This window comes from Poecilia reticulata, chromosome 23 (genome assembly GCF_904066995.2).
Source record: "Poecilia reticulata chromosome 23, P_reticulata-male-v2, whole genome shotgun sequence".
NCBI lineage: Eukaryota > Metazoa > Chordata > Actinopteri > Cyprinodontiformes > Poeciliidae > Poecilia > Poecilia reticulata.
Genome location: NC_088852.1, coordinates 6,069,465 through 6,087,542, shown reverse-complemented (window position 1 = coordinate 6,087,542; position 18,078 = coordinate 6,069,465). Strand labels below are relative to the sequence as shown.

The 18,078-nt window shown below is 36.5% G+C and overlaps 4 protein-coding genes across 6 annotated transcripts in view; 1 reads left to right on the top strand and 3 right to left on the bottom strand.

Annotated features, from left to right (window-relative positions):
• The window catches only part of LOC103459171 (putative polypeptide N-acetylgalactosaminyltransferase 8), a 45,765-nt gene extending 41,685 nt beyond the window's left edge, over positions 1-4,080 (bottom strand). The window contains exon 1 of the mRNA XM_081603745.1: positions 3,966-4,080. The gene's annotated coding sequence lies outside the window, so the exon portion shown is untranslated. The remainder of the gene's footprint in view (positions 1-3,965) is intronic.
• Positions 1,383-4,502, top strand: fgf23 (fibroblast growth factor 23). The gene is made up of 3 exons (XM_008400505.3): positions 1,383-1,635; positions 1,733-1,836; positions 3,982-4,502. Exons 1-3 carry the CDS (start codon positions 1,401-1,403, stop codon positions 4,441-4,443), a joined length of 801 nt encoding a protein of 266 aa, XP_008398727.1. The 5' UTR covers positions 1,383-1,400; the 3' UTR covers positions 4,444-4,502.
• Positions 4,503-5,628: 1,126 nt separating this feature from the next.
• On the bottom strand, positions 5,629-12,306 carry tigarb (TP53 induced glycolysis regulatory phosphatase b). The gene is made up of 6 exons (XM_008400767.3): positions 12,166-12,306; positions 11,930-11,967; positions 10,877-10,998; positions 9,440-9,517; positions 9,229-9,339; positions 5,629-7,947 (listed from the first exon to the last, which is right to left on the bottom strand). The coding sequence occupies exons 1-6, from the start codon at positions 12,195-12,197 to the stop codon at positions 7,588-7,590; spliced, it is 741 nt and encodes a 246-aa protein (XP_008398989.2). The 5' UTR covers positions 12,198-12,306; the 3' UTR covers positions 5,629-7,587.
• A 903-nt stretch (positions 12,307-13,209) lies between these two features.
• The window catches only part of ccnd2b (cyclin D2, b), a 59,288-nt gene continuing 54,419 nt past the window's right edge, over positions 13,210-18,078 (bottom strand). For all 3 annotated transcript variants that reach the window (XM_017302662.2, XM_008400494.3, XM_017302660.2), the window contains one exon: positions 13,210-15,699. In XM_017302662.2, the coding sequence (XP_017158151.1) occupies positions 15,535-15,699 (165 nt within the window). In that variant the 3' untranslated portion in view covers positions 13,210-15,534. The remainder of the gene's footprint in view (positions 15,700-18,078) is intronic.

Sequence of the window (18,078 nt, the reverse complement as noted above, 5' to 3'; positions counted from 1 at the left end):
CGCAAGTGATTTTCATTCTCCCATTCTTTCTAGAACTAAGAAAAAACACAGTGCTGCTCAGAAGTTTACATACAGCATTCAACAACAATCAATGGTTACAAAACAAGGATCACAAAGAAGTCAAAGTTCTGAGCAATCTGCTTCGCTTTTCCATCAAGAAACTTCTGAGCTGATAAAACATTTATGCTTCATCTGCAAATTTTCAACACAATTTGGATTTTGGGGCTTTAAAAAAGGCAATTCTAAACAGTAATGAACAAATTTAGATTTTTGTTTGGGATAACTTAACTCTCGATTGTGTAAGTTTAAACAATTTATCCCCAATAATCTCCCTCAGAAGAAAGAAAATTAGTTTAAATGTTTGAAACTATTCAGGAAACACCAAAGGACGCACTGTTATCCACAGAGTAAATCTGGACAAGCCAAATACATTCTGGAGAAAAGTTTTATGGTTCAATAAAAGTTTGCAGAAGTAAAGATGAGGTTTTCCAGTCTAAGGATACAAAAACTGCCCAGCATAATGGTGAAAATGTACAAATTATACATAAAAGCAGCACAAATCTCAAGAAATCAATCATTTCACTGTCCAGAAGAGTACAAAATATCACCAAGAAATAAAACATCCACAGTGAAATCAAACTTGTGCTGCCAATTCTTATTTTCAAAATCATTTATATATATATTTTGCACGATTTTATTTAGGTTGGTAGAAATGAGCAAGTTAAAAGTGGAAAAGATTTTAATTTCTACAGAAAAGCAGAAGCTCAATTCCTCGAGAGCAGGCATTTTTCTTCTTAGAAAACATAATTATAGCCAGTTTACTGTTTCCTGTTTCTGCATTCTTTCAATAAGATGCAGCTTTTGAGCCTCTTCTGTGGGATTAATTTAGTAAGGGAATGTCTCCATCTGCTGGTGAAACAGTGGAAATGTGGAGACGTGCAGGTGCGTCAAAGCAAGAAATAGGACGGACAAAGTCTCGTGCGTTTGTAATATTTGAGCAAAAGTTGCCAAGAATGTAATTTGAAGCATTAATTTTAATCAAAAATTACAAAAGACATGTAATTTTATTTTAAACTGTTTCAGGTCAATATTGAATATTTGTTATAATTGCACAATCATATAAAGTGACTCAAAATGACAACCTGAACCGGAGGACTATTAATAAACAGTTTAAAGTGGAGGAGGAAAGACGTGTAACCAAAAATACGAGCCGTGTTTGACCAACAGCTCTGGGATAAACACACCGAGGTGGAAGTGGTCCTTCCGTTTTCAGCAGCCCGCACATCTTTGCGGGCGACTGTTTTGCTTTTTTTTCCTAGCAGGAGTGGCGCTCGGAGGGGTTTAAAAAGGTGCAGTCCGCAAACTTGGGCGCAACAGAGCTCCCAGTGGAAACCAGCAGGATGGACGTCAGCAAGCGACCGGGGATGAGGGACACCGTGCTGGCGCTCCTCCTCGCCGTCCTGCAGGGTCTCCCCATCGGGGAAGCCTCCCCGAACCCGTCCCCGTTGGCTGGATCCAACTGGGGGAACCCGAGGAGATACGTCCACCTGCAGACCTCCACGGACCTCAGCACCTTCTACCTGGAGATCAGGCCGGACGGCGCGGTGCGCAGAGCCACGTCCAGGACGTCATACAGTAAGCTCTGCTTCACGTGAATCTGTCCCTTTAAGGCTGAAAAAATATCGGTCTTTAACAATTAAAGTCGATGTTTGTTTGTTTTTTTCACCTGCAGGTGTAATTCTACTGAAAGCTGAAACACGGGAGCGCCTGGCCGTCTTCGGAGTCAAAAGCAACCGCTACCTGTGTATGGATTCAGAGGGCAACCCCTACACCTCGGTAAGCATCCAGTCATTGAAATCACGAAAAAGACATTTTTCAGTAAATTTCGCTTTTATATGTTTGTTTTTGCGGAATTTATCTACTTTGACGCACTTCTTATCGTCGAGTTTTATCTTAATTGATTAGTTTTTTTAAAATATATTTTTATTTTAATTGTTCCTTCACAATATAATTTGTCGCAATTAATGTCATTCGGAAGTTGTTTAAACCGCTGTGTTGTGCGCGTCTGGCACAACTTTACGCACAACTTGTAAAGCCGTCTTCTACTCTGGTACACAAGCCTAGTTTCAGCAGGACATTCCTCAGTAAGGATTATCAGAATTTTAACTGTAAATTGCGCAAAAACACAACAAAACATTGTTTGATGTTAAAAACAGTATATTGCAATTCGAATACGCTGTTTTTTTTTGCCAAGTTTCAAGCCAATTATTGTTTTACTTTTCTGCGTTTCGGAAAATAATTAAAGTGCTTTAATGTAACTTTAACGTTCCTTTACTTGTACGTTTTTTATAACTGTTATTAAACAAATGAAGTTGAACTAATTTGAATTAATTAGTGGATTTCCAGAAATATCTATGAGAAAACGTCAAGAACTTTTTATTGATTGATTTGACTATTTTTTTCAACTTTTTTCTTTCAAACTCGTTGTGCTGTAAAGAAACGTTTCACAGAGGGGAAAAAATAGCTCATATAAAACTGTTTCATCTCAGTTTTTATCAGATTTTGGAAAAATAATTTTAAGTTTCTAAGGTACTGGGGTCACTTGAAAACTCACAAATAAATTACAACTCCTTATCAAATTCCTTCAAGTTCAACAAGTCAGTAAATTTAAATCATGGATTTTTATTTTACAACCAGTTTAAGCCTCTATCATGCGTTTTTGTTTCTATTTAACATGAACTAGAACTTAATTAGTTTCATTAGGTTCAATTTTTAAAATGTTGGGAATTTAATTTAATTGTGTTTTAGCTGTTCAGCCTCACATGTATAAGTCAAATAAAATTATACAGCGTTTCATGGAGACACTTTTTTTCAATTGCTAAGTTTTATTAAAAACATAAAAAATAAATCAGAATTAAATTTCTTAGCTTACACTAATACTATAAATGGTTAGAAGGTAAAGTTGCTACAGTTGAGAAACATTTTAGTTTGAGACTTTAATAATTGTTCAATAAATTAGCAGAGTTTAACTGCTGAAAGACATTAAAATATCTTAAATGTTTAAAATTACTGAACAAAACAAGTTAAATTCTAACCAATTTCACTGAAGAAAATAGTTGATTCAACTTAAATAACTGCTTCGATTATTGAAAAAGTCTATCCTAGTTAATTTATTACATTTATTTTAGTTTGACAACTTAATAAACTTAAGAAAGTATAGCTCGTAGAAACTTAATTCAATTATATTTGTTGATTGAAGCTTTATTATTTTCCTTAATAGCATTACAAACATTTTGCACATCTGGTTAGCCTCAACATTCAGCTACAATACTTGGTTAAAATTAAAATAATTTAAATGGCTAATCTTCATAACTTCAAAATTCACGTGTATGCTAATAAAAAAAACCTCAACTCTGAAATTTTTACAACTTACTCAACTAATACAGTCATCATCATAGATTTTGGTTTCTCACAGTAAATTTTGTTAGAATTTACTGTTTGACACATTTATGAACTAATAACACTTTTAGTGACAAAAATGTAGCTCTAATCAAAAATTATTCACAATATAGACTGATAAAAGAAACACTTTGATCTGAATCCATATTTAGTAGCGGGCTGGTATAAATACCGACTGATATAATTATTGATTAGTTTTGTTGTTTAAAATATTTTAAATTCTACCAAACTGGTGGCGTGACTTTTCCTGTTTTATCTCCACGCCTTTTTTAAAAACATGTTATTATTTTTAAGCAGTTGGGAAGCATAGTGACGAAACCTTAAAGTGCAACAGCGCAAGTCACTCAAAAGGCTGTTGCTCGGCAACAAGAGTGAGTGAGTTGTTGCTAGGTAACCAAAGAACAAATGCGCCAACCTAGCTTAGCTGGCCGTTAGAGGTTACGCAGCTGAAGTTTTTCCTCTAACACTGTTATCAAAATAAACCAAAGTGGTGATTAATGTCAAACCTTCTTCGTCTTGCAGTCTGTTTGTCTCAGGGAGGAATGTTTGTTCAACCACAAGCTTCTGGAGAACAACCGTGACATATACTACTCCACCCGGAATAGCATCCTGTTCAACCTGGAGGGCTCCCGGCAGGTGTACGTGGCGGGCCAGAATCTGCCGCAGACCGCCCTCTTCCTGCCAAAGAAGAACACGGTGCCGCTGGAGCGCCTCCTGCTGCACAGGGGGAAGAGGAACCAAGTGGTGGACCCCTCAGACCCACACAACGCCCTCATCTTCCAGACCGAGGACGGCTCGGACTCCAGGGCCGTGCGAGAGGATGACGGAGACCTGGAAGTGGAGGTGGAGACTGAGGTTGGGGACGACGGGGTGAACGCCTCCAGGGAGACGCCGCAGCATGGTCCGTCCAACCACGACCCCTGGAACGTACAGTCTTCCAGACAAGTTAGCCCCCGGATCACCGGCACCGTGGGACGAGCTTAGAGGGGCAAACTACTCATAAAGCTGCAGCATGGAACTTTGATTAAAAATACATATCTTTACATATTTGTTTAAACTGTTACTATGTTCTGACAGCATGAGACGAAAAATCTGGCTCCTCTGTCTTCTCCCAGAGCTAACTAGAAACAACCAGAGCCAGGAGGAGGGTCTTAAGCGCTGTCAATCATCCCTCTGCATGAATGCTAATGCTATTTAACATCGACACAAATCACTGCTTATAAATCATTTTCCTGTAACAGTAAGATGTTTCTCCTCCATTAGCGCATTTAGCAGTGTACATGAAGATGATTGACAGCGCTAAGGCCCTCCTCCTGGTTTTGATTGGCTGTTTTTGGCTGCATTTCTTCAGACGGCCATAGTAGCCAAGGGAAGAGGTGGAGATTGATCTTTTCATAGATTACCTGTCTCATAACAACCCGTTACAACGTGGAGAGTTTAAACAAATATGTAAAAAACCTTTTTTAATTATAAAAGTTACATTCTGCTACTTTAAAGACTTTAGATTAGGCCAAACTGCTGGTGAATGATTTAGAAAAGCAGTGTTTCCACGCTGAAGGTGGAGCTTTTCACTTGAGTTGCAATCACTTTTGCACAATTTCTATTATATTTAATATTCAATAAGATCAGATCTTTAGATTTAGCCGTTTTTTTAAATAGTAGTTTAGATACTTAGTTAAATTCCCAAAACGTAAATTATATTCCATGTATTTAGTTGGGTTTTTTTTTCTAAAACTAACAAAGCTCAGTAGAATATTTTCAAACGTAAATGTGTACTTTGTGGGTTTTCACTAACAAACCCACAAAGACAGAAGCCTGACTTATCCTACCTCTGGAGGACCAAAGCTGCTGGTGAAGCCAGCCAGGCATCGCTTCAAATCTAAATGTAGATATAAATATACGTACAAGTAGCTACTAGTACAGTTAGGGTTTTATTTTTACTGCTTTTACATATCAGATTTTTTGTTACTTGATAAACCTTAACAACAGATTATTATTTAATGTCGATTTTAACTGCATTTGTCCACCATCCAATACATGACTTGAAAAGAAGGTGACTACAGGGTAAAAACTTTAACAAAGTCAAAATTTTGAGCTCAAATTTGACCTCTTGTGTGATAAACAATCAGGTGCTGGACACCCAGCAGAACAAAAACAACCCAAACACTATTTATTTATTTAAATCCATTCCTTTATTGTTATTTATGGTATTTATAAGGACGCTTTACAGTTATAATGTACATACAAACTAAAAAATAAAGGTTTACTTTTGAATGTATGAGCTGGAGTTGTTGTTGATGGAGATTTGCTTGAATTTGGTGCAAAATAAAGAGAAAAGGAAGCATTTTCAGCGTCTGTCTGCTACCTCAAGCGCTCTCCAGGTTTCCACTCACATCATAACAATGTGGCACATAAATCACATTAAATACTTTTTGACACCTGAATGACAAATCCACGTTAAAAGAAAAGTTTGATTGCAGAGTCCCGATTATACTGGAGTTAATAAAAATGTAAACTGTTGACTAATCTTATATCTAAGGTTCACTTATTGTTTTATTTAGATTGTTTTGTTAAATAGTGAAAAGGCTTTTAAGATTAACATTCAACAACCTTCACAATTATTGGTAAAAATATGTAAAATGGCTTAAAATAAATTGTTTTATTGCAGCAGCACAAATTTTTACACACAAAAAAAAACAACTTACGTACAATTGTACTGGTGGGAATAAATATTAAGAAATAATCAGAAGCTTTTTTCCCCCATTCATCTTTTTTTTCTCTCTTAAAATTCTAATTTTAATCTCAAGCTTCTGGCATTTTTTTTTCTGGAATAAATTTTTTAAAAAATCATAATTCTGACTTTTTCCTCAAAATTCTAGGTTTTTTCTTAGACCTCTGACTGTTTCCTGATGTGATCGATGCTCCACAAAAAGCCATTGCTATTAGTTGTGTTGCTATGATCTTGTGACAATATTATCGGCTCCAATTGCAGAATAAACTTTACAATCGATCTTCTGCGCATGCGGGTCGATTTTCGGGTAATACGAACGACCAGGCAACCAAAAAAAAAAAAGTGAGAATATTTTTTTCAGTGGCCCTAACCCTCTTCTGTAGGCATTTCAAAGAGTAAACAGGAGAGTTTAGAAGATAACCCGATATCTGATGCAGCCTCTAAAACCGACCAACATCCTGACAAAATTAAAATAAGAATCAAACTCAAGACTGTTTACTCTGTTCTATCTTCTACAGAACGTGATCTAAATGGCCCGTTCTCTTGTTTTCTGAATTACAAAAATGTAATTAAAAATTCTGTTAAATTCATAACCAATTAATTACTATTATTGATCACATATCCTAAAAACTGACGATTTAAAAGAAGGTTAAATAGAAATTAAAAAAAGGACTCGGTCATCTTTATCCAACAGGAATTGCTAAAGATACAAACAGATCTAAAAATTGTGACTTTAGGGAAAATAATTAACTATTTGTTTTTTTCCTTTCTCCTAATACACAAAAATTGAAGGTTTGAATTTTCACTTTCACCCAGTTAGGATTATGCTGCTGCAGTAAAAGATTTATTTATTTTAAGGCTTTCTATACATTTTTTACAGGAGTGTCAACATCTCCGTTCATTAATAACCTAAATCTGTTGAAGAGGTATTTAATTTTCTTGTGCGATTATGTCTGAACGGAGCTGAAAGTTGTCAGTTTGAGTTTAACTTGGTGTTTTTGTCTTCAAGACAACGAGGTTTCAAGCATTTAGCTTGTAAAACATTTTGAAATTTAACAAAATAAATAATTTAACACCCCACAGCAAACGAACAGGCACATATATGACAAATAAAGTGTAGCACAGTGTCTCTACAATCCTTTACCCAGGATATTTTACAATGATTCAGATCTCGTTTGTTGCACATGCATAATGAAGAACATCTGAACTCAAAGATAAAATAAATAGATTCAACTTTGGTATTAAATTATAAAAGTTTATAAATGCAGTGCTTTTCCCTACAGATGCAACTTTTAAAATACTTCCCATCATTGGTAAGCAGTAAAACACGCCCATTATCGAGAAAACACGGTTTGATTTTGTTTAAGGAAGTCCCAATCTTCTCCGTTTCTTCTCTGCTACTCAGGAGGCGTCAGGTTTTCCAGATGCTCCTTCCTGTTGGTGAAGAGGCAGCGGGCGGCAGAGAGCAGCGGACCCGACTCGCTCCGGAGCAGAGTGACAACGAAGCGGCTGACGCCCGTGTTGGGACACGGCGACAGCAGCTGTGACATCCTCACGCCCGCAGGCAAGACACACCTCAAGTCCTCCAGCAGGTGCCTGACGGCCACCCGGATGTACGCGCCGTGGCTCACCACCAGGACGTGGGCCGACGCCCCCTGGTGGTCGTCGTTAGCGGAGGCGACGTCTGCGGGCGTCTCTTGATCGTCCAGCATTTGTTTAAAAAGAACTTGGAGGAAATTTTTGAACCTCTGTTTCACCTGGAATCAAGCGACAGGGAAGCTAAAAGTTGAACATGACTGGCGAGAAGAAAACTCAGCAGAGGCTTTGTTTTTATTCTCTTTGTTAGGGATTTTAAATGCAGAGAAAAGCAATAAAAAATAAAAAATCCAAACGTAAGCTTTAGAAAGAGTTGCTCAATCTTACAAAGTTTTTTTTTGGTCCACTTTCTTGTGCAAATAACTCAATTTTGTCTCAAATGTACTAATTTATAAGTAACTTTTCAGTAAAAACAAAGAGCTTGTTTTAAATCAATAATTCTTTAATGTTGATTAAATAATTTGCCGTTAGAACAAGACATTTTCCCCAAATTATAACTTATGCCATAACTTTTTATCAATATCTTATTTCTTGCTGAAAAGTGACTTGTAAGTTAGTTTTGTCTTATTTCAAGTGAAATAAGACAATTATTTTTGATCTAGAAACTAGATCAAAAATACTTTTTGTGTTTTTCCAGTGCTGAACTACTCAAGTCACCTAAAGGTTTTCCCATTTGTGAAGTTACAATTCAATTTTATTAGCATTTTATCTGAGAAACCAACACAAAGTAGTGGATAATTGTGAACCAGAAGGAAAATGATGCATGGTTTCAAGTATTTCTGACAAATTAAAATTTAAGGTGTTGAAAATCTTCTCAATCTTCTCATTTAATACTTTTGCTGCCTTTCCAGGTGCATCTCTACTAGCTTTGCACAGATCCACTCTGAGATTTTAGCCTATTCTTACAAAACAACATCTGTCTTTCCACAGATTCTGAAATGGGTTTAAATCTAGACTTTGACTGGGCCATTCTTGCACATAAATATATTGATATCCACCTTCCTGGCTCTTGAACATTTTAGTTAAAGGAAATTTCTCCAGAAACCTCCGTCTTGACATAGATTTTAAACTGCAGTTCAATAGGTTTGATGGGTCTCTGAGCAATGTCGATAATCAGTTAAAAAGAGCATAAAAATGACCTCAAATGAAGGAAACCGAAGTTTGAATGTACTTACTTGATGGAAGGGATGTTGACGCAACAATTCTATCAACACATTTTAAGTATGAAAGCTCCAAAAAGATTTTTATAAGAACAGAAAGAAATAAACACAAATAATCAATGTTTAAATTTATATTTCAACATGGAATAATTCAATTTCTCAGTGTTGTTTTATTCTTAAAAAGCGATTTTGAGAGAATGGCTGTTATTTTATTGCAATACCCAACGGTGGCCACTGCATGTCGCTGTTTTGCAGTAAATTGACTCTTAAAATCTGACTCACCTGGTCTAAAGTTTCTCCTCCTGGCGGCGTGAAATCGCGGCAGGACTGACCAGCTGCTTTTGCCATGTTCCTCAGATACTCTTTGTGACGGCCTTCAGCCACGCCAAAACCCTGGACCAGAACAACTCAGCTCAGAACCGAACCCAGGAAAAAAAACAATAATTAAACACATCCAGTTTTTATTCTTTATCTTAAATTGAGTGGATCTTACCCGTTCTCTGAGTAAGGGCTCCAAAATCATTTCCATACCAGAACGATGAGTGTTGTTCCTCAGAATTATTTCCGCTGTCTAGAAAAAAGACAAACAACCTGGAAATGAATGACTCAAAAGATATAATCCTGGACTGGACAATATTAAGCAAGAGTGAGTCAAACAGCCACAGAAACATGAATATCCAAATAACTATTTCATTTATAAGTCATTCATCATGTTTTCTGTCTTACTAATGAGACATACATGAGCTTCAACTGATTTTCCATGGATGCTGCCATGAAGATGAGAGGAATAGGCAGGAATTAGTAAAGATAACAGAATCATGCCTTATGTTGCTAATCCACAGTTAATCAAATCATCTGTGGAGGAAGAATCTCCTGGTAGGTTGGAGGATTTAGAACAAAAACAGTCTGGGTCTTAATGCTTAATTCCAACTTTTTGTGCTGAAATCCAATTTTTTTTTGTTTGTATGGTCATTCATATTACCAGTTAAACCCCAAACCGACCCGCATGCACAGAAGATCGATTTTAAAGTTTATTCTGCAATTGGAGCTGATAATATTGCCACAAGATCATAGCAACACGAGGAAAGCCAAGAAAAAGAAAACACAACTAATAGCAACGACTTTTTGTGGAGCATCGATCACAACTTCTGTAGAGAAATCTGTAGTCAGAGCCAAGAGAGCCGAGTCTGTCCCACATATGGAAGCAGCACAGATCGGATTTTTTGGGAGGTGAAAAAGTCTCACATTGTCACATTTGACTCATCATTAGGATTTTAGTCACACATTAAGACCATTTCCTGTTCTTGTTTCTTTCAGAAACATTTCCCAAATGTGACATATGGTCTCCAGAGTTGACCTGGAGACCATATGTCTCCATATGGTCTGGTTTACTGTAGTAAACTACAGTAGTAAACTGTAGTTTACAGTTTACTACTGTAAACTTTCCGGACTACTGTAACGCTTCTTCAAGTCTTCAATTTCACATTGGTAATCCAAACAGAACGCAGCAGCCAGACTTTTTCCCCCAAATCCAGTAAATTCAGCCACATCACTCCGGTTCTATATCCACTACACCCATTATGTTTCTTATGCTTATTTTAAACTTTGCATAATTTAAGATTACTAATTTTTCTCTACAGGACTTTTAATTTATGTCTGTGAAAATCGCTTTATAAAATAAACTTTACTCACTTATTAGAGTGGTGTGATTGTGATGCATTTCAGTGACAGACTTCTTTTTTTAAGTTCATAATCATAATTTCAGCCATTGTTTACATCCGGATTCACTGTCTCTGGTTATTCTGGTGTAGAATTATGATACATCTCTCACATTAATGACATGAAAGTCAGATAGACGGCAGATGCTTTGAAAACAATCAGATACATGTCCAAATTAGTTCCACATATTTGAAGTGCCATAGAGTCTTACCTGCACAGCTCGCTGCAGGTTACTAACAAAGACTTTGCAGAACATGATGTCTCGAAGGGATTGTCCCACAGCTTCGCACTGCTGCACACCCGTTTCTGACAGAGGCGTGTCCACTCCCTGACCTGAAAGCAGACAATATTCAGCCTGAGGAAAAGCTAGACTTCATTAATAAACAACAGAACCCCCCTCCACCAAATTACAAGTTTCAATTCACACTCAATGTCTAAAAGATAAGATAAAAACAGTTCTCTTTTTGATGATATTTTTTTTAGATTTGTACATGTTAGCGTATGCTAAATAAATGGTGCTCAAATAAATGGTTTGACCATCATCCCATCTTCACCTGCAACCATTTTAATAGCTGGACAGAGTTTTCTCTCAAGTCAAACCAACCTCCAGCTTCTTAGACCCAATTCCCTCCCCCATCACTTTTTTGTGGATTTTTTTGAATATGAAATTATTAACATTCATAATTGTTTCCATTGACCAAATAATTGCGAAATTTGACATTTCAGAAATAAATTTGGTTAATAGAAACAGATAATGTTGAAAACAAAAAAGTATCAAAATTGGTTTATTTCTCAATACCGCAATAGAAGAACTTTTTTCCGCATTAAAAACCAGATACTGCCACTGCCGCAAACCAGGAAGAAGACAACAACAGGAAGTAGTTGGATGATCTTGACAAGGTATATCGCATGAACAAACTTATTCACATGTAATTTTAACTGCGTTTCTTTTTCAATAGAAATACCTCAACTTTATAGGTCTTTTTCCCCCCGACATTGACAAAGTTTTGAGCACGTTTGTAATGGAAATGCAAATAGAAACCATAGTCGTCTTATTTAAAAACGGGATGATTAACAGGCCCATTGCTGCTTTACCTTTGGATAAAATTATGCCCAAATCGGCTCATTCCTTCACAGTGCTTAACCTTTGTTTTGCCCGCAGATGCACTGAACATGTTAAATATACCCCATTTTCCTGTAACTTAAACTTAAAAGCCGTTTTTAAATAGAGTTTAATAAATAAATCCTCATTAGTATTATTTACCTTGCAGGAGCTTGTCTCTGTTGTACTGCGTCTCTCCACTGTTTGAAAACAAAGTGAATGAATTAAATGGGTCATTATTCAGAGGTAGTTAGTGACAGAACAAAGTCAAACTTCATATTAGTCGACATTATTTCACCAATAAACTCGTAAAATTAACTCCATGTTGATTTGCCACACATATACACTGCAAATTTAAACAACCGGAGCAGAAACGAACCGTTAAAAGACCAACTTACTGGCGTATGAACGTTAGCGTGAACGTTGCCATTTTCACCGGCTGCTCTCCAGCTACTTCCTGGTTGAGTCATACGTCACAGGACGTAGCGTCCTCTGTCATGACGCATTGCGGTGGAGCCGTCTAAAATTAAAATGCGAGTTTTAAACGTTGAGTGACTTTAAAGTAATTTAAACACAATGTGGTTTGAAAGAACGGATAAATAATTAAAATAAATAATAATTGAATATATACATTTATGCATTATGACGATTTAATGAGTTTTATTGACTTTGGTTCTTACTTTGTAAGACAAATTGATTGCGTGTACTGATACCCCTGGATATAAGGCTAGGTAATTATTTAGTCTAATACGCAAATTTTTTAAGCAGTTGAAAAAGGATTTAATACAATATACTTCTGCAATTTTATAACTATCTTAGGTACAATTATATTAAAAGTGTTAGTAAATATTTAAATGGTCATGTAATTTTATTTATTTCAAAATACGAGTTCCGACTTCTCATTTGGAAAAATCAACTGGAACCTCCTCCATTGGGAAGTCGCATCTGTCACTGGAAAACTGGAAGCTACTCCAACTACCCTCAGTTACGACTTGTAAGCCGGACTTCGCGTTTCAAATTCAATATGGCCGCTTCTTCTTGCAGTAACAGCAGTAAGATGTGGTAAAAACGTGTTTATTTTACAGGACAGACGTGTAAAAATGCACCTAAAATCAATGTTACAAGTAGCGCCTGCAATTCTAAGTTGAACAAAGTAAAAGTGGCGTTTGTCTATGGACAGTAAGGTTTAAAATGTTTATTGGCGCCGCCATTTTTGAAATTCAGACGTCTCTTCTCGATTTCCATTCACCTGTTTTAGATTATTGACCTCTAGACTCTGCTTCTTCTGCTCCTTCCTCACATTACTCTGCATTACTTGTTAACCTTTATTATTTTAATAATGAAGCCAGTTCACTTTTTCTCTCTCCATTGTATTATTTCTGACAGCTTTAGCACCCCCTGGTGGCAGCTAAACATTACAACAGAAAGACAAGCCACACTAGTGATTTTAGCCAATTTATTTAGAACAAATTATTGAGGTACACAGGTGGTTGCACATGGGGATAAATGGGAAAAGGATTTGTATGAACAACCACAGCAAACAATTGTAGAATCGAGTAAATGGGTACCTCGATAAAAATAAATGACAATGCATTTCATTGAACTGATCCAAACTTGTTCCCCGAATGGATTTTTTCGGACAAATATAAAACGCAGTATAGGCTTTTTATTTTTAACTAGCACCAGATATGAAAATTAGCCATTTTAAAGAAGGCTGGAGGCACTTAAAAAAAAAAAAAAAATCAGTGGAATCTGGTAGGTGGAAAAAAAAAGTGAAACCCGTCCGACGATTTAGGAGTGAAGTCATTCTGTGTGATGCGACATGTGATGAGGTATTTGTGAGATGGCCTCTCGCTGTGTCTATCCAATTAATTATCCTGAGGTACATAAGAAGCAGCAAGAATATTGACAGAACGAAGATAGAACAAAGATTACAACGATTAAAACAATAAATGAATAAAACATGCTGATCAAAACAGATTTCCAGTCCCGCACCAAACTGCTCCTTTTCCCTCTGGTACATTGACAGAGAAAAGCAGACTTGTTACATACACAACATATTAAAATATAGCAGCACACAAGTGAATGACAATAAGGCATTTTTGTGTAAGACTAGAAAAGAAAAAGCTTAATAGCAGCAAAGAATGTCGTAGATTATTTCTTTTTTTACTTTGGAAAAAACATATAAAAGCATTAAACATGCTCAACCTTAAAGCAATTTTTTTTTTTTAAAACAATTTGGCTTTTTTTTTTTTTGCACATCGAAAAAGGCATCAGAACAAACAAACAGTTTTGGGATTAAAATGTCATGGATTTCAAGCATTTTTGTTGGTTATTTACACGTGTAAAAGGGGCGCCTTAACTGCAGATCAGAAATAAGAAATAAACACAAAACAGAAGGATGAAACTATTAGATCTAATGGAATGGGTCTAAATCTGGAAATGGAATAAATTCAAGTTTAGGATGACACAAGCGCACTGATGTCTACCTGTGGCTTGCCTTGATTTATAAACTTTTACATTAGGAGGGTGATTTTTATAAGTCTACTCACCAATTGAGGCAAAGCATTCAAGACAACATGCTTCACCCCATGGGAATCCAGCCCAGAAAAAACCCAAATAACTTAAAAGAAAAAGATAGAATAAAAACAAATGACCCCTCCGAACTTGTCCTTACAAACCATCCCCTTACCGAAACTTAAGGAGTGTGTTTTAAAAGTGCATTGATATCGTTCCACGTCGCCCTCTCTACAAAAGGCCCAATGGTGTAATTGATTACAGGAGAAAAACCCCAAAAACGACATTTCGCCGATTTCCTGCAAAACAAAAATCCTGCAGAAACATCATAAAGCTTAAAAAAAATCCTCCTTGCTTTCTCATTCAAACCACATTCTGCTCACTTTTCAACCACTTTCCACTTGCTTTCGACTCGCCCTCCCAACAAACCGCTCAGCCTCTAAAACCTTGAAGAACTTGCAAAAACGTATTTTTTTAAAACTCTTTCATCAATGCTAGCCTCTTCTGAGCTATTTAAACACTCCTAACTGTGCTTGAACACAACATCAACAACAACAACAACGTGGCTTTGGTGAATTCAAACGCCACTCCATGGAGTCAACAGCAGCGACTGCTCCGGACCTCAAACCTGTTTCATTTCTCCTCCGTGAGCAGGCCCAGCCCACTCTGAGCCAGCACCTCGCTGCATAAATAATAAGCAGTGCTACAGGTGCACAGTATGATAGATGGAGCCATTAGCTACGGTAGCACTCCTCTGCTTTAATTACTGCTATATGGAATTCCAAATAAAGGAAAACTCCTGTAAATCGATAACTACTACTCACTAAAGCTGGTTAAAGAGTTATAAATGCTGGCTAAATATACATCATTCGGTATATCTCATATATTTATGCAATTTTCAAGTATGAAAAAATATTTTCAGGTTTTTGGAACCTAAGGCACTATCAAGTCTTCAATAATTATTCGTCCGTTTCTTTTCTTAAATAGCTAGAGATGTGTACAAAAAAAAGGTGAAAAAAGACCCAAACCAGGTGTGAATGGGGCAAAAACAAAACAAAAAAAGAAAAAAAAGGAGAAAAACTACAAATTTCTTAGTTTCTAAAAGTTCATAGATTGTCGCACCATCACTGAAGGGGGCAACTTAAAATAGATACTGGCAATTAATGCCCCCTCTCTCCCTCCAGCGTCTCGCTCCTGTCAGTTCATTGGTAAGCAGGCACGCGGCGGCCGAGTCAGGCGGCGATGGGAGCTCATAAGTTGACGTCGCGCACGTCCGTGGGGGTGCTCGACTGATCCTGCTGCTCCCTGGACTTGCTGCCACCTCTGACAGCGCTGTCGGGTCCAAACTGCTGGCCCTGCTGCAGGCTGGAGGCCAGCACACGCTCGATTTGCTCCTGGCACGCCCTCAAACAGTCCTGCAGCGACAGGAAACGTCAAAAGTGGTCAATTCAAATTCAAAAATGCTTCCCAAAGGGAAATTAAACGTTGTTGCAACTCAGATTAACTCAAAATTCTTCAAAGAGTTATTGTTGATGGTGGTGGCTCCGAGCAGGGAGGTTCTGCTGTAGCAGTCTGTATTACAGCAAATTTTAAGGAGCCCCTGACTAAAGTAAAAACAAAATAAAATAAATGAAATTAAGAAAATATTTTTTTTAACTGAAATAAATAAAAACGGGAATTAATAGGGAAAAACTAACTGGAACTAAAACATACATAAACTACACATAATATCCTTTGTTTCTGTACATTTTAATCTATTTATTAGCTTCATGAACTGGTGTGAAATAGATTATTTTTCCCAAAACAGTTTATGTCAGCTTCTCCTGGCAGCATTTACTCTACTCCACAAAAAGTTTGGAGGAAAGACCAGTTGGCTGGTTGTTCAACAATAATTAAATTTTTTGAAAATTGTTTCTTCTGTTGAGGATTACCCAACTGATGAATTGACCTTTTTGAATTCTACACCTACAAAATTAACCAAAGTAGGAAAAATCAAAAACTACTACAATAACTAATAAAAATGAACCTAAAAATAAAGTAATAAATATAATCAAGCAAATTCACTCTAAAAACTAATTAAAACTAACTGAATTAGACAAAAAGTCACAACTTTTTGTTGTGATTTTTTGTCACAACAACAAAAAATTAATTATAACTATAACTGACATAAAACAAGAGAAATTTGGTCTGACTTCACTTCAGACAGTGAGAAAAAAATGTATCCGTTGTATTATTAGGTGTATGAAAGCATCAAACGTTGGATTATTACAAAACTATTAAGGATATTTTACAGAAATCAAGAACTTTCCAGGCCTTGAAAACACCTAAATGAAATAAACTCAAGTGGAAAGCTGGAAGAGAAATATCTAAAATGTTTTACAAGTGTAAATGCGTGTAAGACGTGCTTCAGCTAAATGAAGTGCACACCACACTTTTCAGATTTTAACAAATCTGAAAAGTGTGGTGATCCTGCTGCTCCCTGGACTTGCTGCTACAAATCTTTTGTAGCATACGCTACAAAAGATTTGTAGCGTATGCTTCACAACTTAAGTGTTGCTCCATCACATCAAATCCCAACAGAAAAAACACAGAAAAGGGGTTAGAAGTATAAAAGTGAAATAAAATCTTATACTTTCAAAAACTTAAGATAAATTAAAAATGATTAAAGACGAGTCTGTAGTTTTGAACAAATGTTCACAGACAGTTAAATGGATGTTATTTTGCTCTATTTGTCATGCGAGTTCAACCTTTTTATTCACATGCTTGGCATACCGGAGGGGAATTATATGTGTTGAGGTAGGTGGTCCATCAGGACCAGAACAATGAGTACCAGCAAACTCTGAACACCAGCAAAGCCGCGATCGAGACGCGGCGGTACAGGAATGACCCACAACGCCACGCACGAGAAAACCGGGGAAAGTCAGGGATCGGAGAGAGAGCGGGGTCTGAAACCATGGAAACGGTTCCTTCAACACTTCAACGAAACAAAGGATGAAAGGAAAAATAAACGAATAAACAAAAGAATGAATGAAAGAATGAACAAATGAAAGGGAACGAAGTAAGAAAGGACAAACAAATGAAGAACGAACGAAAGAAGGAAGAAGGGACGAACGAACAAAAAAGAACAAATGAAGGACAAAGAAGAAAAAAACAAAGAACGGAACAAAAAAGAACAAACGACAGGTACGAACGAAGAACAAACAAAAAAATGAACAGAAGAGGAACAAAGAAAAGAACAAAAAATGAATGAAGAATGAATGAATGAATGAATGAATGAATGAATGAATGAATGAATGAATGAATGAATGAATGAATGAAGGGCAAAGGAAGGAATGAAGGAAAAAGCGAACAAAAAAAGAACAAAGAATGAATAAACGAATGAACGAAAGAGAAATGAACAAACAAAACCAAAACGAACAAAGAAATGACAAATGAAAGGAAAGAATGAATGAAAGAACAAAAAGAACTAACAAAGGAGGAACGAATGAAGGAGGAACGCACAAACAAAAACAAAAGAACAAACGAAGGAGGAGGGCGTGAAGAAAGAACAAACAAGTGAACAAAAAGAAGAAAATTCAAACAGGAAGAAATGAACGAAGAAAGAACAGACTAAAAGAAGAAAAAGGACGAATGAAGGGAGGACAAATAGAAGCAAACAAACGAATAGAAAGAAGAGCTAAAGAAAAGAAAGAACCAAGGAAAAAAGAAAGGACAAACAATGGACAAAAGAACAAAAAAAGGGGACAAAAGAAAACAAAACAACAAAAGGACAAACAACAAAGAAAGAAAGGACA

Excerpts from the sequence above, each read along its gene's own strand:
- fgf23 (XM_008400505.3), top strand. The coding sequence starts at position 1,401 with ATGGACGTCAGCAAGCGACCGGGGATGAGGGACACCGTGCTGGCGCTC. Across the intron at positions 1,636-1,732 it reads CACGTCCAGGACGTCATACA|GTGTAATTCTACTGAAAGCT; the intron begins GTAAGCTCTGCT and ends TTTCACCTGCAG. Across the intron at positions 1,837-3,981 it reads AGGGCAACCCCTACACCTCG|TCTGTTTGTCTCAGGGAGGA; the intron begins GTAAGCATCCAG and ends TTCGTCTTGCAG.
- tigarb (XM_008400767.3), bottom strand. The coding sequence starts at position 12,197 with ATGGCAACGTTCACGCTAACGTTCATACGCCA. Across the intron at positions 9,340-9,439 it reads AGCCCTTACTCAGAGAACGG|GGTTTTGGCGTGGCTGAAGG; the intron begins GTAAGATCCACT and ends GTTCTGGTCCAG. Across the intron at positions 7,948-9,228 it reads GAGGAGAAACTTTAGACCAG|GTGAAACAGAGGTTCAAAAA; the intron begins GTGAGTCAGATT and ends GCTTGATTCCAG.